Below are 23,985 nucleotides of genomic sequence, written 5' to 3' on the forward strand. Positions count from 1 at the left end.
GCATTCAGGAAGAACAGGAATAGACTCACTGTAGTCTGATCATACAATAATTTTGTGAAAGAGGTTGCCAGAGGGTTGGGAAACTAGTTTGAGCACATTGGTCTGCAGGGAGAGGGTTTGGAGAGTGGAAAGTTACCAAGCAACATATAGAGACAAGTGACTAAGAAGCAGAGCTAAGCAAAAATTGTTTATCAAATAGTTTATTCATTAAAAAGTGTGAGGTTTGGTCATCATGAAATGTGCATTCAGCAAATAGTTTCAACCAAAACAAAACCAAAATGTTTTGGAAATATCAAAAGTTTAATTTTTGACCCAACTCAACATTCTAACCTCCCTTCCTTTTTTGAAATAAAGAGTCTCAAAATGGCCTGGTGGGAAAAGGAAAAAAATCTCTAGAACTTGGTCTTTAGGGCCCACATTTGGCTTGGGGGAAGATCCTGGTTCAGTTTTGCCCTCTTCCTGCTGTAGAGAAGGGGCTGAATGGAGTTCTCCCACAATACAGGAGCAGTCCCTGGTCATCAGGCTATGGGATAATCTGATGTGGCTCTTCTCTCTCGCTCACTCCTTATCATAGTTGGAATGAGCCCCTTAGGACACTCACTGGACCCATGGCCAGTTAAGTACCTCCTAATAAAGTCAATAGTGCTCATTCGTACCCAATATAAAATCAGGTTGTTGTTAAGAATGGCAGGAAACAGGAAGTACCAGCAAGGAGTGCCTTGAGGAAGATGGCAGCTTGGGCTGGGAAAGAAAGATAATTCTGAGCTTAGGAAAGGGAGCTGAGCCCGAGCCCGAGCCCAGGGGACTATCACTTGATAAAGAGAGATTAAATCTGTGGTTTATTGATTTTTCTGAGGACTGTTTATAAAGCTGTCTCGGAGAGGAGTTTGAGGAAGGGCATATTTAGAGGATCTTTGACTTAACTACTCTCCCAAGTCAAATCAATAACACCCAGCCAGGGTGTAAGAGGAGTAGAAACTTGTGCAGCTCCTGCATAGGGACACCAGGAAGAGGGAATGGAAATGAGGCAGATCGGGAGCCTACGTGCACTCATCTAGAATGGGTGCTACAAGACGACTACCAGACTTTCCTGCTGAAGCTGCTGTTTTTTCAAAAATACTGGCACAGGGTCTCCCCAGTTCTAGGTGAGTGTTATAACTACCATACTGTAAAATAATTCCCACACTTTCCTCAGCTTGTTATCACTCATGGTGGCAGTAGAGTTGCCAGGTGTTTGGTTTTGAACCGGACAGTCCAGTATTTGAGCTTTCTGTTTGGGAAACAAATTGAAAAAATATAAATGTCCGGTATTTTCTAAATAAGATATAATGTAGATTGTGATGTAATGTCAAGTGTGTCCGGTATTTTTATTGAAACCATCTGGCAACCCTAGGTGGCAGTACCTAGTTAGTACTATTCAAGCACTTACTTGAGCCTAGGGGAGATTATATGAAACAGGGATCTTCTTTTACAGAAAGTAACCTAGCAGTCTTTGAGAAGGTGCGGGAGGGAAGCTGAGAGCCACGAACCAGCTACACCTACACCTACAAGTTAGAATAGCATTGAGACTGCTCTCATTTGCACTAGCTGCATATGACTGCCAGATGATTGGCCAGTAGATAGGACTACTTTGAGCTGCTCCTCTGCACCTTGCCATAGCCCCTGCAGCAGAAGGCCTATGAGCTGAATACATCTGCTATATGCTCCCTACAGGGGACTCGTGAGTGGCCTCTGCTCCCCTGGTAGTATCAGAGTAGTGCAAATGGAGTGCAGCAGGCCTGACAGATCTGCTTAAAAGCACTTTGGGGAAATACTACTTGGGCTTTGGAATGAAGAGGCTGGATGGCAGAGGGCAAACAATTCATGAAGCATGCTGGGGAGTAGGGAACCCCTCCACTGAGCCAGAAATGAAACCCAATGTCCACAGCTAGGAGACAGAGTAAGTAACTGGCACTTACTACCAAAAATCACAGCAATGCAGGATTGGAAGGATTAGGTCATCTAGTCCAGTCTTCTGTGCTGAAGCAGGACTTAGTGTTGTCTAGACCATCTCTGTCAGTTGTCTAACCAGTTCTTAAAAATCTCCAGTGACAGTGATTCTACAGCCTCTCTAGGTAACTTATTCCACTGCTTAATTAACCTCACAATAGTGGGGTTTTCTTAGACTTTTTCTTAAAGTCTAAAATTTTCCTTGCTACAATTTAAGGCTATTGCGTCTAACCCCCGTCATCAGTAGTTAAAGAGAATATCACCTTCCTTTGTCACAACCTTTTTCAAACTTGAAGGAAACTTAGGTCTCCCGACAGCCTACTACAAAGTAAACCATTTTTTTCCCAATCTTGCCTCGTAAGTAATTATCTTCAATCAGTTTTATTGCTCTCCTCTAGACTTTCTGCATTTTGTCCACATCTGCCCAAAGTGTAATGCCCAGAACTTGATACAAGACTTCAACTGGAGCACTGGTAGAATTCCTTTTCATTACTCGCTTACAAAAAAAAATCTGGGAAATACTAACAGTAATATTGTAACATTACACTGATTCATTTAATGTGATTTCCTACAATGCACATTCTTTTCTTCCTGGCTATCGTTTCCCATTTTGTATTTGTGCGACTGATTAATTCTTCCTAACTGTTGTACTTTGCATTTGTCACTAATTCAGATTTTCTCCTGTTTGCCAACATCACTTTGAATTCTGATCTTGTTCTCCAAACTGCTTGCAACTTCTCCCAGCTTTGTATCATCAGGAAACTTTATAAGTGTACTCTCTCTGCTCCATCCCCTATTAGGTTAATCTAGAAGGTAAATAAGCATCTGTGCCAAAGGTGATGAGCAGTCACAGGTGGTGGTGGGGACCCCTATTCCATAAAACAAAGCACAGTGGGTGAGAGGATAGAAACAGAACAGTCGTGGAGGGACCACATTTCAGGGCTAAGACTGAAACAGCTTGGTCAGTCTGGCTTTGACAAACAGCAGCAAGAGAGGAAGCAGGGTGAGATCTGACTAGATCTGGAGAGGAATTGTTTGTGGGGCATATAAAGGAGGAACAGGGTTCAGCTCATTCGTGCAATGTTCCAGCTGATTATCAGGGCTCCTCTGCTAATGTGAAGGGCCTTTTGAGTTGAATATTTGCTCAAGAGAAGCCCCCCTCGCATAGCAATTTAAAAACGGACTGGACAAAGGCCTAGGGAATGGACTGCAACGTATAATCCCATTTGGCTCTAGGAGGGAAAAGGAAAGATTAGATGGGACCCAACAAAGTTCTTCCTCTTCTCCCCTGTAGGAGCAGGTTCTAACACAAGACATACTCAGCACCAACATCCATTTAATTCCTCCCTCTTCAGGAGGGGAGCACAGCACATAGGCTGGGCATTACAAAAGCAAGCCAAAGGAGTGGGGAGGGAATAACAGAGTTGTAGAATCCCAGCTAAGTGTGCACAAGGTTGTGAGGACAGTTCTGACCAGTACAGATGCAGACTGGCAAGAGCTGATTTCCCTTGAGACGCGATGGGGAGCCCTGCACTCTTCTCCCCAAAAGAGGTACAAAGAAACCAAGTCCTTTCCCCCCCCCCAATAGTTGCAGGTGTTATGACCTAATAGCCCCAGAAGAGGTGAGGGCAGTGAGTCAGAGTCCATGAGGCTACTGGGACAAGGCAATGGCTTTGGCCGTTGTGTTCAATACAATAGAGGAAACAACAGGGATGTCTCTGGCCACTCTCTGAAAGGGGGGGATGTTGGGTCTTTCCAATGTGTCCAGGATTCCTGTGAGGAAGGGTAAAAAGTGAGAGTTAGATCCTAAGGTACAGTGTTTCTATTTCACTCTGGCCAGGCAGATGGGGCACATGCTCAGAGGTGTTGCACATCTAAGCTGGAGGCAGGGGTTCCAGGACAGGCAGCCTTTAGGTTCATACAAATGGGAACACTTCCAGTACAAGCCCTGAGTTCTATGGCCAAACAGCTGCACGCATCAGCCTGTCACCTCTGCAGTAGGGCAGGGTGCTGGTGTCTCAAAAAGAGTGGAATACAGAGCCCTTCGCCTTGAGGCTGTCTATCCTAGTGTCACAGCTAGTAAATGCTGCTCTCCTGAGAGACTCCCAAGACAACCTCAGCCTGAGAGAGCCCTCTCCCTTTGACTTTAGTTGTCCCCCTAAGACAGTGCCACAGATCTCATGTTGCTTTTCATCCTTGTGTGCGCATATAGACTTCACAGCTGGAGTTGTAGCTGGTGAGGGAGTGTGGCATTGTATCACTCTGCAGTACAGATATGGACCTGGTGTGGCAGGGAACAGAGGTGCAGACTCAGGCCTGCCTGTAACTCCAGTAATGCAAGTGATTGCTCCTGGAAGCAAGGAGAATCCTTTGGAAGATGTTCTTCCCAACAGGTGAGTCTCACACCAGCAGCTTGGAACCTTTGCTCTGACAGAGAGACTAGAGCCATGACAGGACAGTGCTGACTTCCAAAAAAATGTTAGACTATTCTATAAGGGTCAATAATGGGGCTGCATCTAGAATACTGTATACTGTTCTGATCACTGCAGTAAAAGGAAGGCCTGAAACAAAAGACTATGTAGCACAGGCCTGGTTTGAGGGCTAACTTGCTAATATAAAACTAATATAGTCAAAAGCTTGCTAATATAAAATTAAGCTGTGAGCAAGAGGCAGGCCCCTGCTCGCATTCTCAGCCTTGTTTGTGCCAAGTTGTGTAAAACACTAATTGGTAATAGACTCAGGTGTAGAACAGCAACTGGTATTAGGTACTGGCTAGGGACGTTAAATTTAGATTACCTGGCTAATAAGGGCGCCTCCACCTTTGAAGTGTAGCAACAGCCCCAGGGTTGCCACTTTGAAATACCGCACAGAGCCCAATATCAGCGGAGGAGTCCCCAGCTGACCCCGAGCTCACATGGCACTGCTGCTTTGAAACCCTGTGCACCCTGGTGACAGTTGGGTACACCCCGCTGGCCCTGGGCTGCATGCGGCATTTCAAAGCAGCAGTGCGATGTAGAGCCTGGGGTTTGGCCCTGGGATCCACACAGCACAGCCACTTTGAAGCACACTCTTCTCCCTCCCTCCTTGCTGCTTTTTTCTGATAGAGGAAGCAAGTGGGGGAGCAGGTGAAAAGTGACTAGTCAACTAGAATGTTGACTGATAAAGCATTTGCTTATCAGATAGTCAACTAGTCATTCACATCCCTAGTACTGGCTGTAAAACAGTAATTGGTACTAGACATAAGTTAAAAGCACATTCCAAAAAGGTGATAACACCAGCTTGTTAAAAAGGATCTTGGTACCCACACTCCCCACAGATACCGACTTTTGTTAGGCTCTAGCTATTAGAATGAGACCTAATGTAGGAAGCAGATTATCCCACATCTGACTACTGCTAATCTTAGACTGGGGTGAGAGAATTTTTGATGGGGGGGGGGGGCTACTCCAAGAATTTGGGAAGTGGTCAAGGGCCACACTTTTACATGATATTAATGGAGGACGTGTGGGTTCTGGGAAGGAAGTTGGGTGCAGAAGGATGCTCAGGACAAAGGGATTTGGGATGAAGGAGGGGGTGTTGACCCTGGGAGGGAGTTTGGGTGAAGGAGGGGGTGTGACCTGGGGCAGGGGATGGGTGCAAGTGAGGATTCTGACCTGGAGGAGGAGAGTGTGCAGGTGTTTGTGTTGTGACCAGGGGCAAGGGATTGGGGTACAGGAGAGGATGCTGACATGGAGAAGGGGTGCAGGAAGGTAGTGCACGGTCTGTGACCTGGGGCATGGGATTGAGGTGCAGGATAGGAGCAGAGGTTTGGGGGAAAGGAGGGGCTGGGATGTCAGGTGTAGACTGACTAAGAGGCGCTTACCTAAATGCATCTTGTGCTGTATACATCTGCTGGGGTGGGGGCAACACATGGAATCCTCTTCTCCCCAGCATGCAGAGAGCACATGCTCCTCCCTCCCTCCCCTCCACCCCCCCACACTTTGTGGTGTACAGGGAATTGAAGGCAGGGAGTCTGCCTGAGGCTCCCGCTGGGCCACAGGCCATATTTTACCCACCCCATGTTAGGCCCTTCTCTGGAGCATCTGGTATTGGCCACTGGCACAGACCAGATACTAGAGGAGATGAATCTCCAATCTGATCCTATACAGCAATTCCTATGTTACCAGGCCCAGAACCAGGCTACAAGTTGGGAAGAAGAGAAAGCAGGGCCCCAAGGTGTCCAGTCAGTAACCCCAAGACTAAAGAGCTGTTGCCTTCCTGACCAGCTTACCTTCCACCACCTTGTGATAGGCAAAGTGCAGATAAAGGAGGAAAAGCATATGCAGAGCAGCCAGGGTTCCACACAGGATGAGCCGCTGGGTATGTCCCACTGTGCGTGACACCAGCACAGCAACCTAGGAAAAAGACATGGCCTTAAGACAGGGCTACTCAACATGTGGCTCACGGGCTATATGTGGCCTTCGGTGTGGTTTGGGTTTACGCAGGGCTCAACATGTGGCCCACAGGTGGGAGCCAAAACAAAAAAAGTAGTCAATACAACGGTCTTCTGTTGAGATGCGTTTTAGTAGTTAAATTTCTGGACTGTCATTGCTCATTAAAGGTGCTGTCATATGGGTGGAAATTGGGTAAATATTGCAATTTATTAATATCAGCAGAACTGACTTAAATGGGGCCTGTGTGTTGTGTAGTCTTGTCTTAATCTTTGTATTCATGCCCATCAGTGTGAAACTATTTGCATATATATTTGCATGCATATGCAACCACACTTAAGTTACAGCCCTCAGCATGTGTTATGAGGTATCATTGTGGCCCTCGGGGCTTCCAATGTTGAGTAGCCCCGGCTTAAGAGAAAAAATCCCCACAGCCCTCGCCTCTAATTTCTGAATCCAGTGCAGGAGATGCACATGGGAGATTGGACAAGCTGTAAGAGCTTGCTGATCCCTCAGCCCCTCTTCAGGCAGAATAGCAGGAGGCCTGATTGCAGCAGGGATCCAATATATCCCTTGCTAGATCCAAGGGAATGGGCATGGACCTCCAGGACTCCCTATCATGCTGCCCCACTACAAGGGAAAGTCAGGCCGCTTCCCACGACCTCCCACTCAGTTGTGATGGGAATTATTGCCAGTCCTGCAGAGCAGAAAGCACATCCCATATCTATCTCCTCTAGTTCCACTTGTAGTGGGGCTCCCAGCAGCCTAGTGAGACTCCGACATTAGCTACTACCCTCAGGGAGGTGTGACAGCAAGTGTATATCTCTGCAAAGTTACAGCTCTCAAACCTGCTTAGCAGAAAGCCTCTGCTCTGCTGTCCATCCCTTACCATCCGTAGTGTGGAGAGGCCACCGATCCCCAGCCAGCAGATATAAAATAGGGAGTGGAAGTGGATGTTATAGGTAACAAACAGGGTGACGCAGTGTCCAAAGAGACCATAGCCCTGAAAGGAAAAGAAAATGTGTGGTGAGTGGCAGCCCTGAATGGAGGCTGGATATGATCAGTGGCAGCTCGTTCTGAACATCCCAAAGCTTCTCTACCTGCATATACACTAGAGAGATGCAGCAGCCAACTAGCAATCAGCTGTGGTTACTGTGCTGGCTGGAAGTATGGCTTCCTATTCCAGAATGCTGGGGCATGCTGGAGGTGTGTATAACTGTAGGGCAGCAATGAGCAATCTAGGCTAGTGAGTGGGCTGCAGGATTGTAGTAACCAAGACGGCTTCCTGGGATAGGACAGTTTTGCTAACTGGGCTTGTGTACCTAAAATTTGCAGGGTGTGCCAACTGAATTGTAGCAGCACTTTGATTACATGCGGAGGGAATACACAGTTGTATGCAATCAGCACGCACCTCACGTCATATGCCTTGCTTTAAAGATGTGTCACTTTAGTAAGAAAAAAAAACTATGCAGACAGAAACCAGTGGAATCTGGTAACCTTGCAGGTGGGCAGCGGTAATCAAAATGTATTTGCGGGCCACACATAGAACCCCAATGGTCTGCAGGTTGCCTACTAAAGGACATAACCCTAAAGGGCCTGACTTGCAGATGAAGAAAACTAACCTATGTTTAGAGGAAATGGGACTCCCAAGGACATTGAAATCAAGGAAAGAAACAAATGTGTCAGTCTGGAGAAACTGCCCCTTCCTCTAATCCCAAGAGAGGGAACCCTGGCAAGGCAGCATGTAGCAAGAAGAGCAGCTTGGGACTCAAAGTAAATTCCTGCCTTGTCCCAAAGCAGCTGAAGAGCTTGTTCATACATACACAGTACAGCCAAAATAAAGTCCGCTATGCAAGGGCTACATTCCCAACCCCCATCTCCTGTTGAAGTTCTGTGCACTCTGGAAACCCTTCTCTATACATACCAGCAGTGATAGCATCTGCACCATTGTGATCTGGGCATTGCACAGGTATGCCAGGAAATAGATGAAGGAGGAGACGCCCAGCCAGTAACCGAAGCAAGTGCCAATGGCTGTGCCCATCAACGTGCCTTCCCTCTGCAGAGAGAGCAAGACAGTGAAGAAAAGGACAGAGAAGACATCTCACAGAACAGATACAAGCCAATCGCTACCCCCTCGCCAGCAGATTCCCCCTTGCCTTTGGCAAATGTTTAGCTAATGCCTGCCTAGCAGCATCCAGAGAGGGAGGATCAGTGATACAGTGCTAAACTGTATAGCACAAGAGGCCTGCAGAAGTGACCTCAAGTAGGTAATTCTGTCACGTGACAGATTTTAGGGATGATCTTGTGTGACATCACCACAGAAAGCCTCCATGTCCTAACGTTTTCTCTATCAGTAGATGAGACTTCAGTAATAAATACAGGTATCATAACATAAAACATGCATAACTCAGTTTAAGTTTGGCTTATAAAAGATAAATAGCAAAGTACATCCAAAACTCACATTTAGTCAGTAAAAAAGCCCAAAGGTGACACACAATAATCTTTACAAGTTTTAAATAAAAGCAGTGCTTACAGGTATGTTCCAGCTATATTTGTAGTGCTGCCCCATAAAACTAATTTAACTGGCTGATCAGACCAGCTTGACAATGATTTTCCATCCAGCTCCAACTTATCCTGACAGCCCTCACACACATCCCACTCCCAGCAGTGCCCAACACCTTAGCCCCCCTAGCCCCCCACTCACCTCAATATACTGCCCCCTCCACAGCTCCATCACTCTCAATCCCACTCACAACTCACCCTGGTACCTTTCTAGCCACTCCCTGGTAACCCCCAGTACAGCATCCTGTTCCTGTCCCAAGCTAGGGTGGCTCCTCCCAATCCTCACCATCCAGTCCTGGATTTCTGATGCAGGGGTGCATCTCTGGAATGCTCCAGCTGCACTACACCCTACGCTAGTTCATCCACTGCAATAGGCTTTTTCCCACTTCCCAGACAGCCCCAGAATAGGCCCTATCACACATCAAGGTTCCTGTCACCAATGCATTTCTAAGTCACACTCAAAATAGAAGCACCCCATGTAACTGACAGCAGTTCAAAGCCTGGTGCCAACCTGATTTGAAACTGAAATATTCCCTTACAATTATAGTGTCTGAAGTCTTCATCCCATGCAACAGGATAGCCACCAATGTGAAGACCAGCATAAGGGGGCCGTAGAGCTCACCTGCAATCTTCTACAAGGGTGACAGAGAAGAGAGGGGTTTGGTTAGTGCTGCAGAAAGCCAGACCACATTCAGATTACCTGGGAAGTACCCCAGACTTAGCTCATACTCTGGTCACTTGCTGACCTGAGCAATTATACAAAAGGCTGGTGATAGCTACCAAAGAGAAACAATCACATAAGTAAGACTTGAGGAAGAAGCTTAACAGAGTTATTGAGTCAGATCAGGAGCTAAAGTCATGCTTGTCCCACTGCAAGAGACAGGTACAGACGGGGTGTGGTACAGTGGGAATTAACCAGAAAATCTAGCAGAGGCACCATACAACAACATCTCTCTCACACAATTCATACATAATCAGTCACCCTGGCACATGCATGGCAAAGTGCTTTAACTAATTCCCTACTCTGGGAGAGGGGGGCAGAGAAAGAATGGAAGGCAAAATGAAAGGAGTCTGAGTCAGAGCCCAGGGTAGCCTGCTTTCAGGCCCAAGACAGCTGTAATTCACTTCTTGACAAAGTGAGCAAGAGCTGTCTGTAGCACTGTGTCAGCAGCACTTTGCTGACAGGCTTATTCCTTAGCAAACTGACAGTTTCAGAGAGCATTGAACTTGGAGGTGAATGTGAGTAGAGGGCAGGGCCCGATTGTCCCCTTGGTGCTGGTTGGAATTTCTGAACTCCCCTCAGGCAAAGGTGTGCAGCCTACTGATAGAGAGATGTGTGTGTTAGAAATATTTAACAACCGATTAAGTGCTCCTGTACTTTCTAAAGCGCATTTACTCAGGATATAGAATAAAAGCTCTCCACAGTGGAACTCACCTGGGGAAAATTAATCATCTTCATGGGGATCATGGATTCCAGCAGTCTGCACCTCACAGAAATATCAAGAGTGAGGAAGGAAATGAAAAAGTTAACAAGAAACCCAAGAAGCAGGAGATGCTGTATTCCATTCCCTGATCAGTGATACAAAGCTCCATATCTCTTCCCCTCTGACCCTCAACAAAGCCAGCCAGTCCCACTAACAGCCAGGCACCAGACTGGAAACAGTGCCTTAGAGGGGAAGAGGATTTGTATTGCAATCCTATCCCCCTGTGCACAAACAGTTTTCTCTGCCTGGTGTCCCGAGAGCAGGGTGACACCATGGCTATTATAAAGGAGATGTGCAAAGTGTTGCACTTGTGGGACAGATGAGGTTTTGTAGGGCTATGTATGCCCTTTCCCCACACTGTATGCAAGAGCAGTAACAATGAAAGGCTAAAGGAGCTGCTGGTTCAGCTCCACAAACCCTGTATCTTACACTTAGAATGGCAGCACTAGGCTATACATGAAACAACATGCATCTCAGGATGAACTGAGGGTAGCCCTTTAGGAATAATGAAGGGTAAACAAGGGAGGATCCTGGACAAATTTCCCCCAAAGGCTATCTCCATAGCAAGTCCATAAGCAGACGTGGATTAGTTAGGAGCTATCCAGGTCTTTATTATGTGAGAAACAGTGGGAGATGCTCCTCACTTTATGGCATGACCCTTCTGTCCTGTTCAGGTTGCATCTCTACCCCGTTATACTGGACCAGGAATACATGACAGGCCTTTCACAGTACCCCATGAAGGGGCCATAGTAGTGGACCGGGCTGCTCATACGAGGATGCGAGACTGAGATAACTGCATGGCCTAAGTCATTTGCCCCTGTGCTTAGTTTGCTCACCTGTTGCGAACCTGGATGGGCTCCACATCAAAGTAAGGTCTGAGAATATCAATGTTGGCATAGAGATTGAAGGCCTTCGACGCTTGTCTCTTACCTGCCTGCCACATCTGGGGAGAGAAATCAGTAACTGTAGCAGACTAAACATTCCCTTTGCAATGCCGTTCTGAGGCGCATCTCCTGGAACCAAAGCATCCAGTGGCTAAATAACCAGAATGAAAATTAAACATCTTTGGAGTGATCAGCATCCCATCCAAAGCCTAGGGGAAAGTAGGACAAAAGACATCAAGCCCAGAATGGGACTCAAGCTGTAGCACCCAGAAACCAAAGGTGAGATAGCTCAGGGTCATATTGGAAATGGCTACCTGGACCTAAAATGGGACTCAACATCTATAGCTCACTACAGTCAGAGCCAGACACAAGAAGGCAACACAGCCCGCCCCCCATCTCTTGCAGCGCTCTGCTCACCTGGTCAGCTACTTGCCGGCCCAGCTGTCCCTTAAAACCCTTCATGCCCAGGAACTCTCCATCCTCCTCGTCTGCCGCAGCAGCTTCTGCATCCACCTCCTCCTCCTCCTTCATGCGCTGGTGCATCTCGCCCATGTCCTCGAAGCTGGAGCCAGACGTGTCGTCCATGTTCTCCATGTCGATCACAGCGGAGCCGCCTCCCTGCGCCCCAGGGCAAAGGGTCGGGGAGTCAGGCTCAGCGCCAGGGCCGGGGAGCGCCCGTCCCAGCGCCGCGGCGCCCGCAGCAGGGCAGGCGCCACCCTAGCTCCCAAGCCGGGGAAGCGCAGAGCCGGGGGGGGGGTGTTGTGTTGGGGGGGGGCACAGCAGCGGCCCGCACCGCTGACAACCGCAGGGCCCCCCCGGCTCCCCCCTCCTCCCTGCCCAGCCCCGCACCTGCATATTGTCCTCGAAGCCGCCCCATTCCGCGGCGCTCCCGGGCCTGCCGCCGCCCGCCGCCGCCCCCCCGGGCCCGGACATCCTCCCCGTTGGCTGGGGGCACCGGGGCCCCCGGCCGCTCTGCGCCTCACTGCAGGGGCTCCGGGGAGCCTAGTCTGGAGACTGACGTGACTGACGTCAGAAGCCTCGGCAACTTCGGCCGAGGACGTGGATGCGCCTTTGCTCTCGCGAGATCTCATACTAGCGACCAGGTCTCGACGCCATCTTGGTTGTGGCATAAGAGCGAGCATGAAGGCGCCTCTGGGAGAAGGGTCTGGGGAGAGCGGTGCCTTATTATCAAGACAGCGTCAACCCAGCGGCGAAGACCCACAACCCCGCGATAGCAGTAGTGGCTGTTTCTTAGGTCAACGCCACACCCAATATGGTGAAGACCAAGTCGGGCTAAGGCGCCGGCGCCGCCAAAGCGGAAGGAAAGGTCCGTATCACGTGACAGGGCAGTGGGTATTCACTAATGCGACTGCGCAGAGAAGAGCCGGATTGTGGCCGTGTCACGTGCTGGGGGCGCGCCAGGAAGATGGCGGCGCGCGGCGGCGTGGAGGAGATGCGGAGCCGGGTGATACTGGGGGAGTTCGGGGTCCGCAACGTGAGTGAGTTGGGGGCCGCGCGCGAGGCAGGAGGGGGCCGGGCGCGCGCCCGGGTCTTGGTGAGCGGCGGTTGGGGGCGGTTTGCCCCTGGCACGCGGCCCCTGCTTCGCTCCAGCTCGGGGCTGGGCTGGCAAGATGCGGCCCCCTGACAGGGAGGGAGTCTGGCCGCTTCCTAGTCGCGCCCTGTGGCCCTGACCCCGCGTTTCCAGGCGCGGCTCGGGCAGAAGGCTCCTGTCCAAAGGGCTCACGAGCTGTGGTGCTGCCCCGGCAGGGGCCGGAGCCGCGCGCCCTTTAAATAGATGCGGTAGCCGGGCAAATGCAGCAGCAGCGTCGGGAGCCCTTGAAGTTGCCGCTGTTTAAAGGGCCTGCAGCTCCCGGCCCTGCCGCTTCGTGTTGCCTGGCGGCCGCCCGGGACTCCCGATCGCAGCACTGCCCGGCAGGGGCCGGAGCCGCGAGCCTTTCCAATGGCCGCAGCAAGCCCGGGCGGCTGCCGGGCAACGTGGTGGTAGCAGCAGGGCCGGGGCCCCGAGCCCTTTGCGGTGTTTTTACTTCAGAACCTCCAGCCCCAGACAACTCCGGGGAGAGGCGAGTCCCCAGTGTCTCCCCTTTTGCCCCAGGCCCTGCCCCTTCTGGCGGAGGGGGGTTGAGCCAGCCCATGACTAACATTCATGAAGTGGCCCACCCCCAAAAATTACTGCCCACCTCTGCTCCAGGTTCACACCACGGACTTTCCTGGCAACTACCCTGGCTATGACGACGCTTGGGACCAAGCCAAGTTCGAACAGGTAAGAAGCCACTGGGGACCCTTAATGGGGGGAAGAAAGGGGGTCTGAGCAGGCAGGGGGCAGGGAACCAGTGTTCCCTCTAAGATATTTTCCTTCCATGAGCGAAGTGAGTTTTGTCTTCTGTGCCTATAATGAGGTCACGTGCACTTGTTCGGATGTGTGTCACCATATCCCCCACCAGTGGTGATACTTCTCAAGAGACTCTCCCAGCATGCAGACCTGAGCTCTGCTCCCAGGGCAGACTCTGCCCCCTCGCTGCTCTTCCCCAGGCTGGCTGAGAGTCCCTGCCTGAGGCTGAGGGAAGCTGCTGCCAGTGCCCAGGGTTTGCAGGGAATTAGGTGCTGGGGCTGGCAGGAGGTTGCAGGGGTAGGGAACTCTGAGGGGAGAAGAGACGTGTGGGGGTGGGAAGAGGGATGAAGTGGGCCCCAGCCCCAGGAACAGCCTCACCACAGCCCAGCTCCAGCCTTGGCCTCAGGAACAACCGCTGCCCAGCAACCCGGCTCCAGCTTCAGCAGCCCACCTTTCCCCTGCAATATGGCTTGCCCAGGAAGCAGCTGGGCAGCCACTACACAGCCCTGGCAACAACTCCAGCTCTGGGGAAGGTCAGGAGCAGGCCCCAGCCCCTGAAGCAGCCACCCTCCATGCTGCCACATGGCCTGCCGTGGCCAACAACTTCAGCTGTGGGGAAGGGCTGGAGCTATGGTCAGGGCTGCATGGTGGCTGCCCAGCTGCTTCTTAGGTGGGTTATGTCGCTGGTAGCTACCCTGTGTACCGGGGCTGGGGCTGGGGCTGGAGCTGGCTCCAGCACCAGCACACAGGGCAGCTACCCACCATACAGCCTATCCCAGGAGCAACTGGGCAGCCACCATGCAACCCTATCCCTCCAGTCTCCCACAGAGCCTACCGCCAGCAGCTTACCTTCCAGTGGCTCTGATGAAGAGGTGGGCGGGCTTCAAATTCTTTGTGCACGCCTGTGCAGGCATGCACCCTAGAGGGAACTTAGCAGGGAACCTGTGAGGGACCAAGGCCTTGCAAGCGGCGGGGGTTGGGGGGGGAGAGACATTGGGGTCTCCTGTGGCTGGCCTCTGCAGCCCCATAGCAGGTGGCCATTAGCCACCTGCTCAATACCCCTCTGCACCTGGCAGCAGCCAACAAGGCTGAGCCCCTCCTCGTGAATTGGTACCTGGTGACTGCTCCCTTGCGTGTGCCCTACAGAATTTCCGGGTGGACGTGATCCACATGGATGAGAACACGCTGGAATTCGACATGGTGGGGATTGACGCAGCCATTGCTAATGCCTTCCGGCGCATCCTGCTCGCTGAGGTACCCACAGAGGCTTCCGGATCTTCATGCCAGGGCTGCATGACCCAGTTGCTAGTCCCATCAAATCCTGTCATGTCTTTTCTCACTGCTAGACCTGGCTAATGTTGAGCATCTTTGCGATAGACAAAAAATGTATCCTAACCTTCTCTTTCTCTGCCCAGAAGCTAGATTGTGTTAACTGGTAAAGAAGTTTGAAGGCAGGCCAGCTGGGGCACTAGCTCCTGGGAGTGTTGGGGGGAGTGAGACCCAGATCTTTGGAAAGGTGAGATTGTGACTGAAGAGTATAGAGAAGGCAGAATCTCCGAACTCAGTGAGGTGGAGAATAGGCTTGAAGTGCACTGAGGATATTCCATGGACTACAGAACTCAGTGTGCTCCAGGTAGTACAGTCTTTGACCCTGTAAACTAGAAGTTTATGTAATGAGTTTGTGTAAGAGAGCACCAGTGCTAAAACAGAAATTGTTGCATTTCTAGGATGAGAAGTATAGTCCAGCTGCTAATAGCTATTAAAGAGCCTATGCACAGATCTATGTCTCTGGTATAGGGCCATGTTCTACAACTGCTCATAATGGGTAATACTAAATCCTATTAAAGTTAGTGGTAACATTCAAATTATTAGCAATTACACAACACAGTTATTGGGAGGGAACCAGCAAACAGAGAGAGGGAAAGTGGTAAAAGCAGGGAATGAAGAAGATACAGGATCCTGATCTAGATCCTCCTTTGGTGATGGTATCTGTGAAGGGCAAGAGTTTGACTTACTCCAAAGAGGGTGGGGTGGAGCAAAAAAACTTTTGGCTGGGTATTAAGGAATGGTGCTTAGCAAAGAGTGCATGGCTGGGGTACTTACTGCCTGTCTCCTTTTCCCTCAGGTGCCAACAATAGCTGTAGAGAAGGTCTTTGTGTACAACAACACGTCAATAGTGCAGGATGAGATCCTGGCCCATCGCTTGGGCCTCATCCCCATCCGAGCTGACCCACGCCTCTTTGAATATAAGAACCAAGGTGAGACTCTGTGCAGAGGATCTTATGATAAATGGACATATTGGATGCTGCTCTGATGGTGCCAGATGGTTTGAGTAAATCTGCAGTTCCAGGAGTGAGTGAGAATCTGATCAGTGAAGAGATGGCCTGGCAGGGACTCATTCTGTTTTCCCCATCCCTTTGTAGATGATGAGGAAGGCACAGAAATTGACACACTGCAGTTCCAGCTGAAAATCAAGTGCAAACAGAATCCTCGTGCTGCTAAGGATTCATCTGATCCCAACGAGCTCTACATTAATCACAAAGGTAAAACCATCTGCTCTGGAAGTAAATTCTCTTAAATAGATTAGGACTTTGACTCCAACGAGCTCTACCTTAACCAGAAAGAGAATTCTCTTCCCCTTCCCCTTCCTATACCCAGGCATGAAGAAAACTGACCCCTTCCTTCTATGAAACTTCCCTTTTGCAAGATCTGATTTCATCATCAGGGCTCGCCGAGCTGCGGCAAGCCCCGCTCATCAGCCGTGCTGTCTGGCGTTCTGCGCATGCGCAGATCACCTGAACCCGGGTCTTCCGGGATGTAATCTTACTCGCTTATTACATAGATTGTCGAGCCCTGTTCAGCATTGTATTTTCCTGCCCTGCTGGGAACAGCAGCCTCTTGCATAAGTATTGCCCCATCTATCTGGGTGCTCAGGTGGCTTGGCCTGATGCCTGTGATAAATCTCTCCAGTGTACAGCAAACACATGACATGGGTGCCCCTGGGAAATCAAGCAGACCTGTTCGCAGATGCAGATTTGCGTCCTGTTCATGATGACATCCTTATTGCCCAGTTGCGGCCTGGCCAGGAAATTGATGTGCTCATGCACTGTGTCAAAGGCATAGGTGAGTCGAGACTTCATTGGAACTGGCAGATAGAAAACATGAGTCTCTCTGGTACAGTGTGTGTAGGGGCACAGGGTCATAGGTCCCTGAGCTGTGTGGCCTTCAGTGCGGCTTGGCTCTTAGCTTCTTCTGTCTCACATTGCACGCATTAAGGAGCTCTTCAGGGAATGGTGTCCCTAGCCTCTGTTTATCTGGAGGTGGGTGACAAGAGGGATCATGTGAGGATTACCTGCTGTATTCCCTCCCTCTGGGGCATCTGGTATTGGTCACTGTTGGCAGACAGGACATTGGACTAGATGGACCTTTGGTCACCCAATTTGGCTGTTTTTTATGTTCAGAGCTTAACCATGTGTAGTGGGGAATCAGTGGGCACTGAATGGAGGTGGGTGCTGCTCATATTTACTGTAGCCCAAAGCAATCCTAGGAGGAATCCCTAAACTAAATTGAATGCAATTATCATCCATCACCTATAAATTGGGCTTCCATTCTGGCTGCACAAAGGAGCATTGTAACATCAGAACAGGTTGTGATGTCTTGTTGCCTCCAACTGTACCATTGTGAAAGGCCTGCTTAGGGAATATTGGGCTGGGAAGAGCCATAGTAATAGCAGCCCGCTGGGAGATTTTACAGAAACTCAGACAAATACACGTGCACCAGCTGTCTTATGTCTTGTCTCAGGTAAAGACCATGCCAAGTTTTCTCCAGTGGCTACAGCTAGTTACCGGCTGCTGCCTGAAATCACTCTGCTGCAACCCATTGAGGGTGAGGCAGCTGAGACACTGAAGAAGTGCTTCTCCCCTGGAGTTATTGAGATTCAGAATATCAAAGGTACCTTTCACTCTATCCCAGGGGTTCTGAATTTGCAGAGATGAGACTGAGTACAGGCTAGAGCCAGGCGTATTACAAACCTAGCCTACTCTCCAAATGGCCCTCAGTACTAAATCTCTATTCTGGGTTTGGGCTCTACAAATGAATGGGTTTGTCATGTGTAAAATATGATGGTTAAGGCCTCCCTGTTCTCTCCCTGAGATGCTAGGGCAGGATTCACCTATCCACTTAGCTCTTTTGGGGTTTTGTTGTGGACTCTTGAGTGTGCCTTTTTCAGCAGTCTTGAGGCCTCAAGTGGACCTGTGCCCAATGTTGAACAGGGTACATAGTATATTTTTTCAGCTGGAGCAGCCCACTCAGGCTTATGCTTTGCTGAACTTTGTGTTGGGGAGTAAGGTAGTTTGTATGTAGGACTTCAGTGCCTTTGCCTGGTGGGGAGAACTGTATATTTTGGGAGCGGAACTGGCAGGGAGAAGATTGCTGGTCCACCAGTGTGGAGAGAGGGATAAATAAATACATACCCCATCTTCTGCAGGGAAGAAGGTGGCAAAAGTGGCCAATGCTCGGATGGATACATTTAGCCGAGAGATCTTTCGTCATGATGATCTGAAAAACCTTGTGCGTCTGGCACGAGTGCGAGATCATTACATCTGTAAGTAATCTTTCTCTGCTGCTGCATTATTCAGCCCATTCCTTGGCTTCTCACCCTGCAGAAACTTGTCATCATGCTATTCTAAACTTGTTTGTCCAACACTTTCATACATTCATTTTACAACAGGTGCCTCATGAGAACTTGACTTTTGGTTTTGGGGCAGGAAGCATCTGTTTACTTCTCCCTGTACTAAACAAACCCTGCAGTGTCTGTTCTGTTGCCCACAATGGATTAATTTGTCACTGTGTACAGGTCACTTTCTGCTTGTAGTCACAGACAGAATGGTGGGGAGTATGGAATCATAAAAGTGGAATGGACATTGAAATGTGATCAAGTCAAGCCCCTTGCACTGAGGAAGGACTAAGGAAGCTAAATCATCCCTGACAGAGTTCATCCTGTTCTTAAAAAAAAAAAAAAAAAAAATTCCATAATCCCTTTGGAAGCTTATTCCAGAGAGAACTGCCCTTACGCTTAGGTTTTCCTAGTATCTAACCTAAATCTCTTGCTACAAATTAAGCTGCTATTTCTTCAGTGGACATTAAGAACTGATCACTGTCTCGGTAACAGCACTTAACATATCTGAGGATGGTTCCCTCCCTCACCCCCTGGTCTTTTTTTTCTCAAAACTAAACACGACCAGTTTTCTTTTGGTCACAGGTTAATGTTTTCTGAACCTCTTATTTTTGTTGCTCTCCTCTTGCCTCTCCATATCTTTCGTGAAGTGTGGTGCCCAAAATCAGACACAACACTGCAGCTGAGGCCTCACCAAAGTAAAGCAGGACAGTTACCTTTTCTTACATTCCTGTTGATACACTTCAGAATATTAACTTTTATAACCCTAGCCAGTTATTCCTCATTTTGTAGTTGTGCATTCCTTCCTAAGTGTAGTACTTTGCACTTCTCTTGATAGAATTTCAATCATGTCCTCCAGAGTGCTCAAAACTCCTCCCCTGGTGTCATTTGCAAACATTGTCAACATATTCTCCACTTCATTATCTAAATTATTCATGAACATGGAAGATCTTATGTTGGGTAATAGCTGACTTGCCCTTTGTCTCTATTTCTGCAGTCTCAGTGGAGTCAACAGGTATCCTACCTCCAGATGTGTTGATGAGTGAAGCCATCAAAGTGCTGATAGGGAAATGTCGACGGTTCCTGGATGAGCTGGACTCCAACCATATGGACTGAGCAGTTCATATCTGAGTAGTATAGACTGATTATTTGCAGGAATTGTTTCCAGCCCACATATCTGTGTAAAGAGGGGGAGGTGTTGCTTCAAGGTTGCTAAGCACTGGGGCTATCCAGATGGACACACTAGAAATGAAAGTGTGCTGTTAAATTTCAGGAGTGATATACACAGCTGAAAGTGGAGGTGCTACATGCTAGCAAGAGTTAGCAAAATCTTAAAGCTCTTTTTCTAAGAATGTGCAGCACTAGCAGAGGACTACCAGTAAAGCACAGCAGAGGCTTGTACTGGGCCTTACTAAAGGTCCTAGAGCTAACCGAAACCTTAGTAAGGAGAAGGGCCAGCTCTAGCTCAAGGCAAATTGTGTGGCATTCTTAATAAGAGGCTATTTTAAATGTCAGACTTAAGTAAATTTAACCTTAGAGCGGCTTGATTTGCTAGGGTAAGTGGGAAAAGGCATCACTTACTACTACTAATTTGTTAACAAAAAAAATGCTAGTGCCACAATACTTGGGCTGGTGCTTCAAGATGCGGGCTAGAGTGTTGAGGCCAATACACCTCTTGCCTTTTTTCATCCAGTGTGAGCTATTGCTGTAGTTATTTGATCACCAAGGGGAAGAATGATGTTAAGTCCATCTGTATTAAGATGGGGGTCTGCTGTGACAGTTGGAGAAGTACTGTTTATAGAGGAGTGCATGTTCCAGCTCAAGCTTCCTCATCCATAAATAAACATTAAAAAAGGGATTTTCAACATTCTTAATCTTCTCCAGAATGTTAGAAGATGACACTAGCCTGTTCTTATGGAGTCTCATCTTGCTAAATGTAGGCATGTAATATGACTGCAGATTTCACCACACCTAATGAAACTATGAAGAGGGAAAGTATAATACTCAAGTAACTAAAAGTAAGGCTGCCCAGTTTTTCCAACCTAGGGGAAAAAACTTGAAATAGTAACTTGCTAACTTCTGAAACCAAATTTTAATCATCTAAAGTTATTATAGTAGGAGCATAATACAGGGCATCTGATGACTGCTGGAATCCTGTACTTCACTATACTGGCTACTGCTATAGCAAACTAGCTACCTGCAACTAGCCAAATATGGCTAACATAATGGACACCATGGTTTTAAATCCTTTCCTGAAACTGAGTTGGTATCTGTGGGCAGTGTAGGTATCAAGATCCTTTTTAACAAAGCTAGTGTTACCATCCTTTTGGAATGTGTTTAAAATTTATGGCCAGGACCAATGCAATGGATTGAGAGTCAATGCCTAGTACCAATTACTGTTCTACACCTGGGTCTTTTATCAATTAGTGTTTTACCTTCAGCCCTGAGCTGGGGTATGTCTCTTGCTTACAGATTAGCTTTATATTAGCAAAGTATTGACTAAGTATGTTAAGGACTAGTCAACTATCTGGTAAGCAAATGTTTATCAGTCAACTAGTTGGTCCCTCTCCCCTCTTTGCTGCTTCTCAGATAAAGGCAGCTGGAAGAGGGGCTACTTAAAAGGGGGAATGCTGCACAACTGATCTGCTCAGCTGTGACATTGCTCCTTTGAAATGCTGCCTCAGTGTCTCAAATTGGCAGTGCTGACCCTGGGCTCAGTGAGGGCCTGCTGGGGACTCCTGTACATTTCAAAGCTAGCACGTCAGTGTCAGCAGCCCTGGCTGCACACAGAGTTCTGCATTCCTCCTTTGAAATATACAAGTGCTTATTGAGTAGTGAATGGAATTTCCATCGACTACTTGACTAGTAAATTAACCAAGTTAACATCCTTAGTCTTGACCACTGTTAGTCTTCAAATCTGAACTTTGTTTTCAGGCCTTAATCTTAATCCCTCAAACAATTCAGACTAGACAACTTCACCCAATGGAAATCAGTTTCCATAGCTCAATATCAGGAAGTCCTTCCAAAAAGGTAAATTAGTCACCCCAGCCTTTACGTTGTTTCATGGTGGTGATACATTCTTGTATGTCAATGTAGGCAGAGTTATAGTTGAGGTGGTTGCATGAAAGAGGCCATATTTTATTTAAGTGAAACTCTAGTTTCTTTGCCTGCCTGATTTCAGCAGTTGGACTCAAAAGGTCATGCATGACTCCTCCTTAACTAGATACTCTGAACACAAACTACAGTTCTTAAGCTTCTGAGTTGATCTTCACACAGATTTAGTTCTTGGCATAGTCTAATGATCAAAGTCAAACCAGAGAGTATACAATGCTGAGAGTCTGACTTTGTCACTGAAGTAAAACATGGGTGTTGTAAGGAGAAACACAGTATAGAGGCCTCAGCATCAAATGGACAAGACCACCACAGAATAAAGGCAGACATGATACTTTGTGTATGAAACCGAAATACCTTTACTGACATTCAGAGGTTTAACCACCAATCCAGAGACGGCTTTGCTTTTAATAAGTCCTACAAAAGAAGGCTCTAAAAACCATTAAAAAAAATCTTTGTTTCTAGCATGAAGTCACAATGTTAAAAATACCACAACACAATAAATACAGATAGCCTCTGCTGAGGCCAGGAGCCACTTCAGCTCAGGAGTAAGTAAAAATATGAGGCAAAGAGTGGAAGGGACTATGGAACAAGGGCAGTAGGATGAATGGGCTCAGGCCAAAATGGTCAAGCTGTGTTCCCAATGCCTGCAGATCTCTCCAGCTCCATTTTTCTAAGATTTCTGTTTTGCCCCTTGTCCATGTCACAGCCTAGACAGTACTCTTCGCAGTGGGTTCAGTACCTGTTCTTTTGCAGTTCCATGGATGGCAAACCATAGAAGCTGATTCTGGATAAAGACCTTCCTCCGTCATGCAATTTGCATCACAGAACCCAATTCCTGCCACAACACTTGATTCTCCAATAACAGACTCTAAACTACTGTGTCTGCCACCAAAACAGGGCCCAAATATCAGTCCCCATTTCCTTATTCTGCTAAAACAGTCCATAAGAAATTCAATCCCCATCTTCCTCAACCCTGGATATCAAGAGCTTAGGAGAATGGTGATGCTGGACACTACATACCCCTACAGTAGAATGCAGGCCCCCCTCTCGTGAGGGCTGATACCCTTTAGGGCTTACAGGCTCTTGGCAGACTGGTTCTGATCTTCCATACCCTGCACCTGTCATGTTCCAGTCCACAGGGAATGCTGTGAGAGATTCCTGGCCCAGTCCTGAGGGGCTTTTGGTAGAAACTGCCACAAGGCTAAGGCAGCTTTGTGTGTGGTTCCTTGTGGAGTAAGATCTACTGAGCACACATACAATGACAAGATCTGTCTCCTAGAGAGGAACAGTGTTTTGAAGAACAGAGTCCAAGGGGATTTGAGGGCACTGTAACACTCCTAAGCAGGCAGTCCCCAACCAGGAGAACAATCACCGCTGAGAAAATGGGCTGCTTTCAAGTAATCTGAAAGGGAAAGAGATTCTCCAGAAAACAAGCCCCCGTCACATTGGACATGATGCCAAATGGGAGTAGCCAGTGGTGGGCATGATAGGAGTGTAATGCATATCAGGTGAAGCTTGGCTTCCTCCACAAGGCTGGGAGTGCCATCTTCAGCTGGGATACCATTCTGCCTCATTACATCAAACTCCTGAGGGGCTAGCTCAGAAGCAGGTGGGATTCAAGTGACCCAAGGCTCCAATATGACTAGGCTCTACCTAGTGAAGTCTATGTGCTCAGCTCTCATCTTGTACACAAGCTGAGGCCTAAAGCTGAAAATCTGATGGAGGAGGAGGAAGAGAATCAGGAAAAGCTGGACAGGCTGGATCAAGTCCAAACCCAGGCCACATCCCCACACAGGAAAAGGTACGGGGATGAAACCAACGAGGGTTCTGTTTGGGCAAAGGGCCATGGAAAAGTGAGAAGAGGAATCTAATGTGGTTACTAAAAGAGGAGATGGAAAATATGAAGGGCGAAGGGATGACTGAGGTGCCCCAGGCTCAGGGCTCAAACAGGGCAGTGAGACCTTCTCCAGCCTCATTGTTCTCCAGCACGTCTGTCTCCAGTGATGGCTTCACCTTTTTGAAGAGAGATGGGAGGTTCCGGATGTGAACCTCTTTGCGGAACTGCTCCCCCAGAGGCTTCTGCAAAGGACAGCGGGACAGGTTTAGATTAGTTACTGCACCCACAGACCCACTCAGCCTAAGGATCCCAGAGTCACTTAAGTGTCCCATAAGCATTCTCCGATGTTATGGCAGTCACCACCCAGCTGAGGCGCCATGCTCCACCCCTACCTCTCAGTTCACATCTCCCAACTTTTCTGCCTCCAGAAGAGTAGCCTGGCATCTGCTGTACATGCCAAAGCAGGTGACACTGTCACAAGGGGGTCTTGATTGTGACCACATAATTAGAGCCCAATGGCAGCGTCCTGACTAAGGCTCTGCACACACTTGTGGGCCCAGCCCAGTAATGCTTACACCACCTCTGCATGTGCCAGCAGCCCCTCCTGAGAGCTCCCACAAAGTGCCCTGAGTGCTCAGGTACAATCTCACCCAGGCCAAGGCT

The 23,985-nt window shown here is 48.6% G+C and overlaps 3 protein-coding genes across 7 annotated transcripts in view; 1 reads left to right on the forward strand and 2 right to left on the reverse strand.

Annotated features, from left to right (window-relative positions):
* Positions 1-3,305: 3,305 nt before the first annotated feature.
* YIPF3 (Yip1 domain family member 3) lies at positions 3,306-12,396 on the reverse strand. The gene is made up of 9 exons (XM_075925019.1): positions 12,196-12,396; positions 11,764-11,964; positions 11,299-11,405; positions 10,414-10,459; positions 9,518-9,610; positions 8,341-8,472; positions 7,306-7,419; positions 6,257-6,380; positions 3,306-3,762 (listed from the first exon to the last, which is right to left on the reverse strand). The coding sequence occupies exons 1-9, from the start codon at positions 12,277-12,279 to the stop codon at positions 3,641-3,643; spliced, it is 1,023 nt and encodes a 340-aa protein (XP_075781134.1). The 5' UTR covers positions 12,280-12,396; the 3' UTR covers positions 3,306-3,640.
* Positions 12,397-12,561: 165 nt separating this feature from the next.
* POLR1C (RNA polymerase I and III subunit C) lies at positions 12,562-20,229 on the forward strand. Of its 2 annotated transcripts, none has more exons than XM_075925020.1 (9): positions 12,562-12,845; positions 13,556-13,627; positions 14,843-14,950; positions 15,822-15,954; positions 16,120-16,239; positions 16,667-16,819; positions 17,498-17,647; positions 18,183-18,299; positions 19,369-20,229. In XM_075925020.1, exons 3-9 carry the CDS (start codon positions 14,867-14,869, stop codon positions 19,485-19,487), a joined length of 876 nt encoding a protein of 291 aa, XP_075781135.1. In that variant the 5' UTR covers positions 12,562-12,845; positions 13,556-13,627; positions 14,843-14,866; the 3' UTR covers positions 19,488-20,229. The 2 variants fall into 2 exon arrangements, with proteins under 2 accessions (XP_075781135.1, XP_006131388.4); XM_006131326.4 differs by having other exon boundaries at positions 12,741-12,841.
* A 1,588-nt stretch (positions 20,230-21,817) lies between these two features.
* The window catches only part of XPO5 (exportin 5), a 42,920-nt gene continuing 40,752 nt past the window's right edge, over positions 21,818-23,985 (reverse strand). For all 4 annotated transcript variants that reach the window (XM_075925015.1, XM_075925016.1, XM_075925014.1 and 1 more), the window contains one exon: positions 21,818-23,564. In XM_075925015.1, coding sequence (XP_075781130.1) covers positions 23,421-23,564 — 144 coding nt within the window. In that variant the 3' untranslated portion in view covers positions 21,818-23,420. The remainder of the gene's footprint in view (positions 23,565-23,985) is intronic.

Source organism: Pelodiscus sinensis, chromosome 3 (genome assembly GCF_049634645.1).
Source record: "Pelodiscus sinensis isolate JC-2024 chromosome 3, ASM4963464v1, whole genome shotgun sequence".
NCBI classification, from domain to species: domain Eukaryota; kingdom Metazoa; phylum Chordata; order Testudines; family Trionychidae; genus Pelodiscus; species Pelodiscus sinensis.

Coding starts and splice junctions, on each gene's coding strand:
- YIPF3 (XM_075925019.1), bottom strand. CDS start 12,279: ATGTCCGGGCCCGGGGGGGCGGCGGCGGGCGGCGGCAGGCCCGGGAGC. Junction 9,611..10,413: donor AGATGATTAATTTTCCCCAG/GTGAGTTCCACT, acceptor TCACCCTTGTAG/AAGATTGCAGGTGAGCTCTA. Junction 8,473..9,517: donor AGACTTCAGACACTATAATT/GTAAGGGAATAT, acceptor CTCTCTCTGCAG/AGGGAAGGCACGTTGATGGG.
- POLR1C (XM_006131326.4), top strand. CDS start 12,773: ATGGCGGCGCGCGGCGGCGTGGAGGAGATGCGGAGCCGGGTGATACTG. Junction 12,842..13,555: donor GGGAGTTCGGGGTCCGCAAC/GTGAGTGAGTTG, acceptor CCTCTGCTCCAG/GTTCACACCACGGACTTTCC. Junction 13,628..14,842: donor ACCAAGCCAAGTTCGAACAG/GTAAGAAGCCAC, acceptor TGTGCCCTACAG/AATTTCCGGGTGGACGTGAT.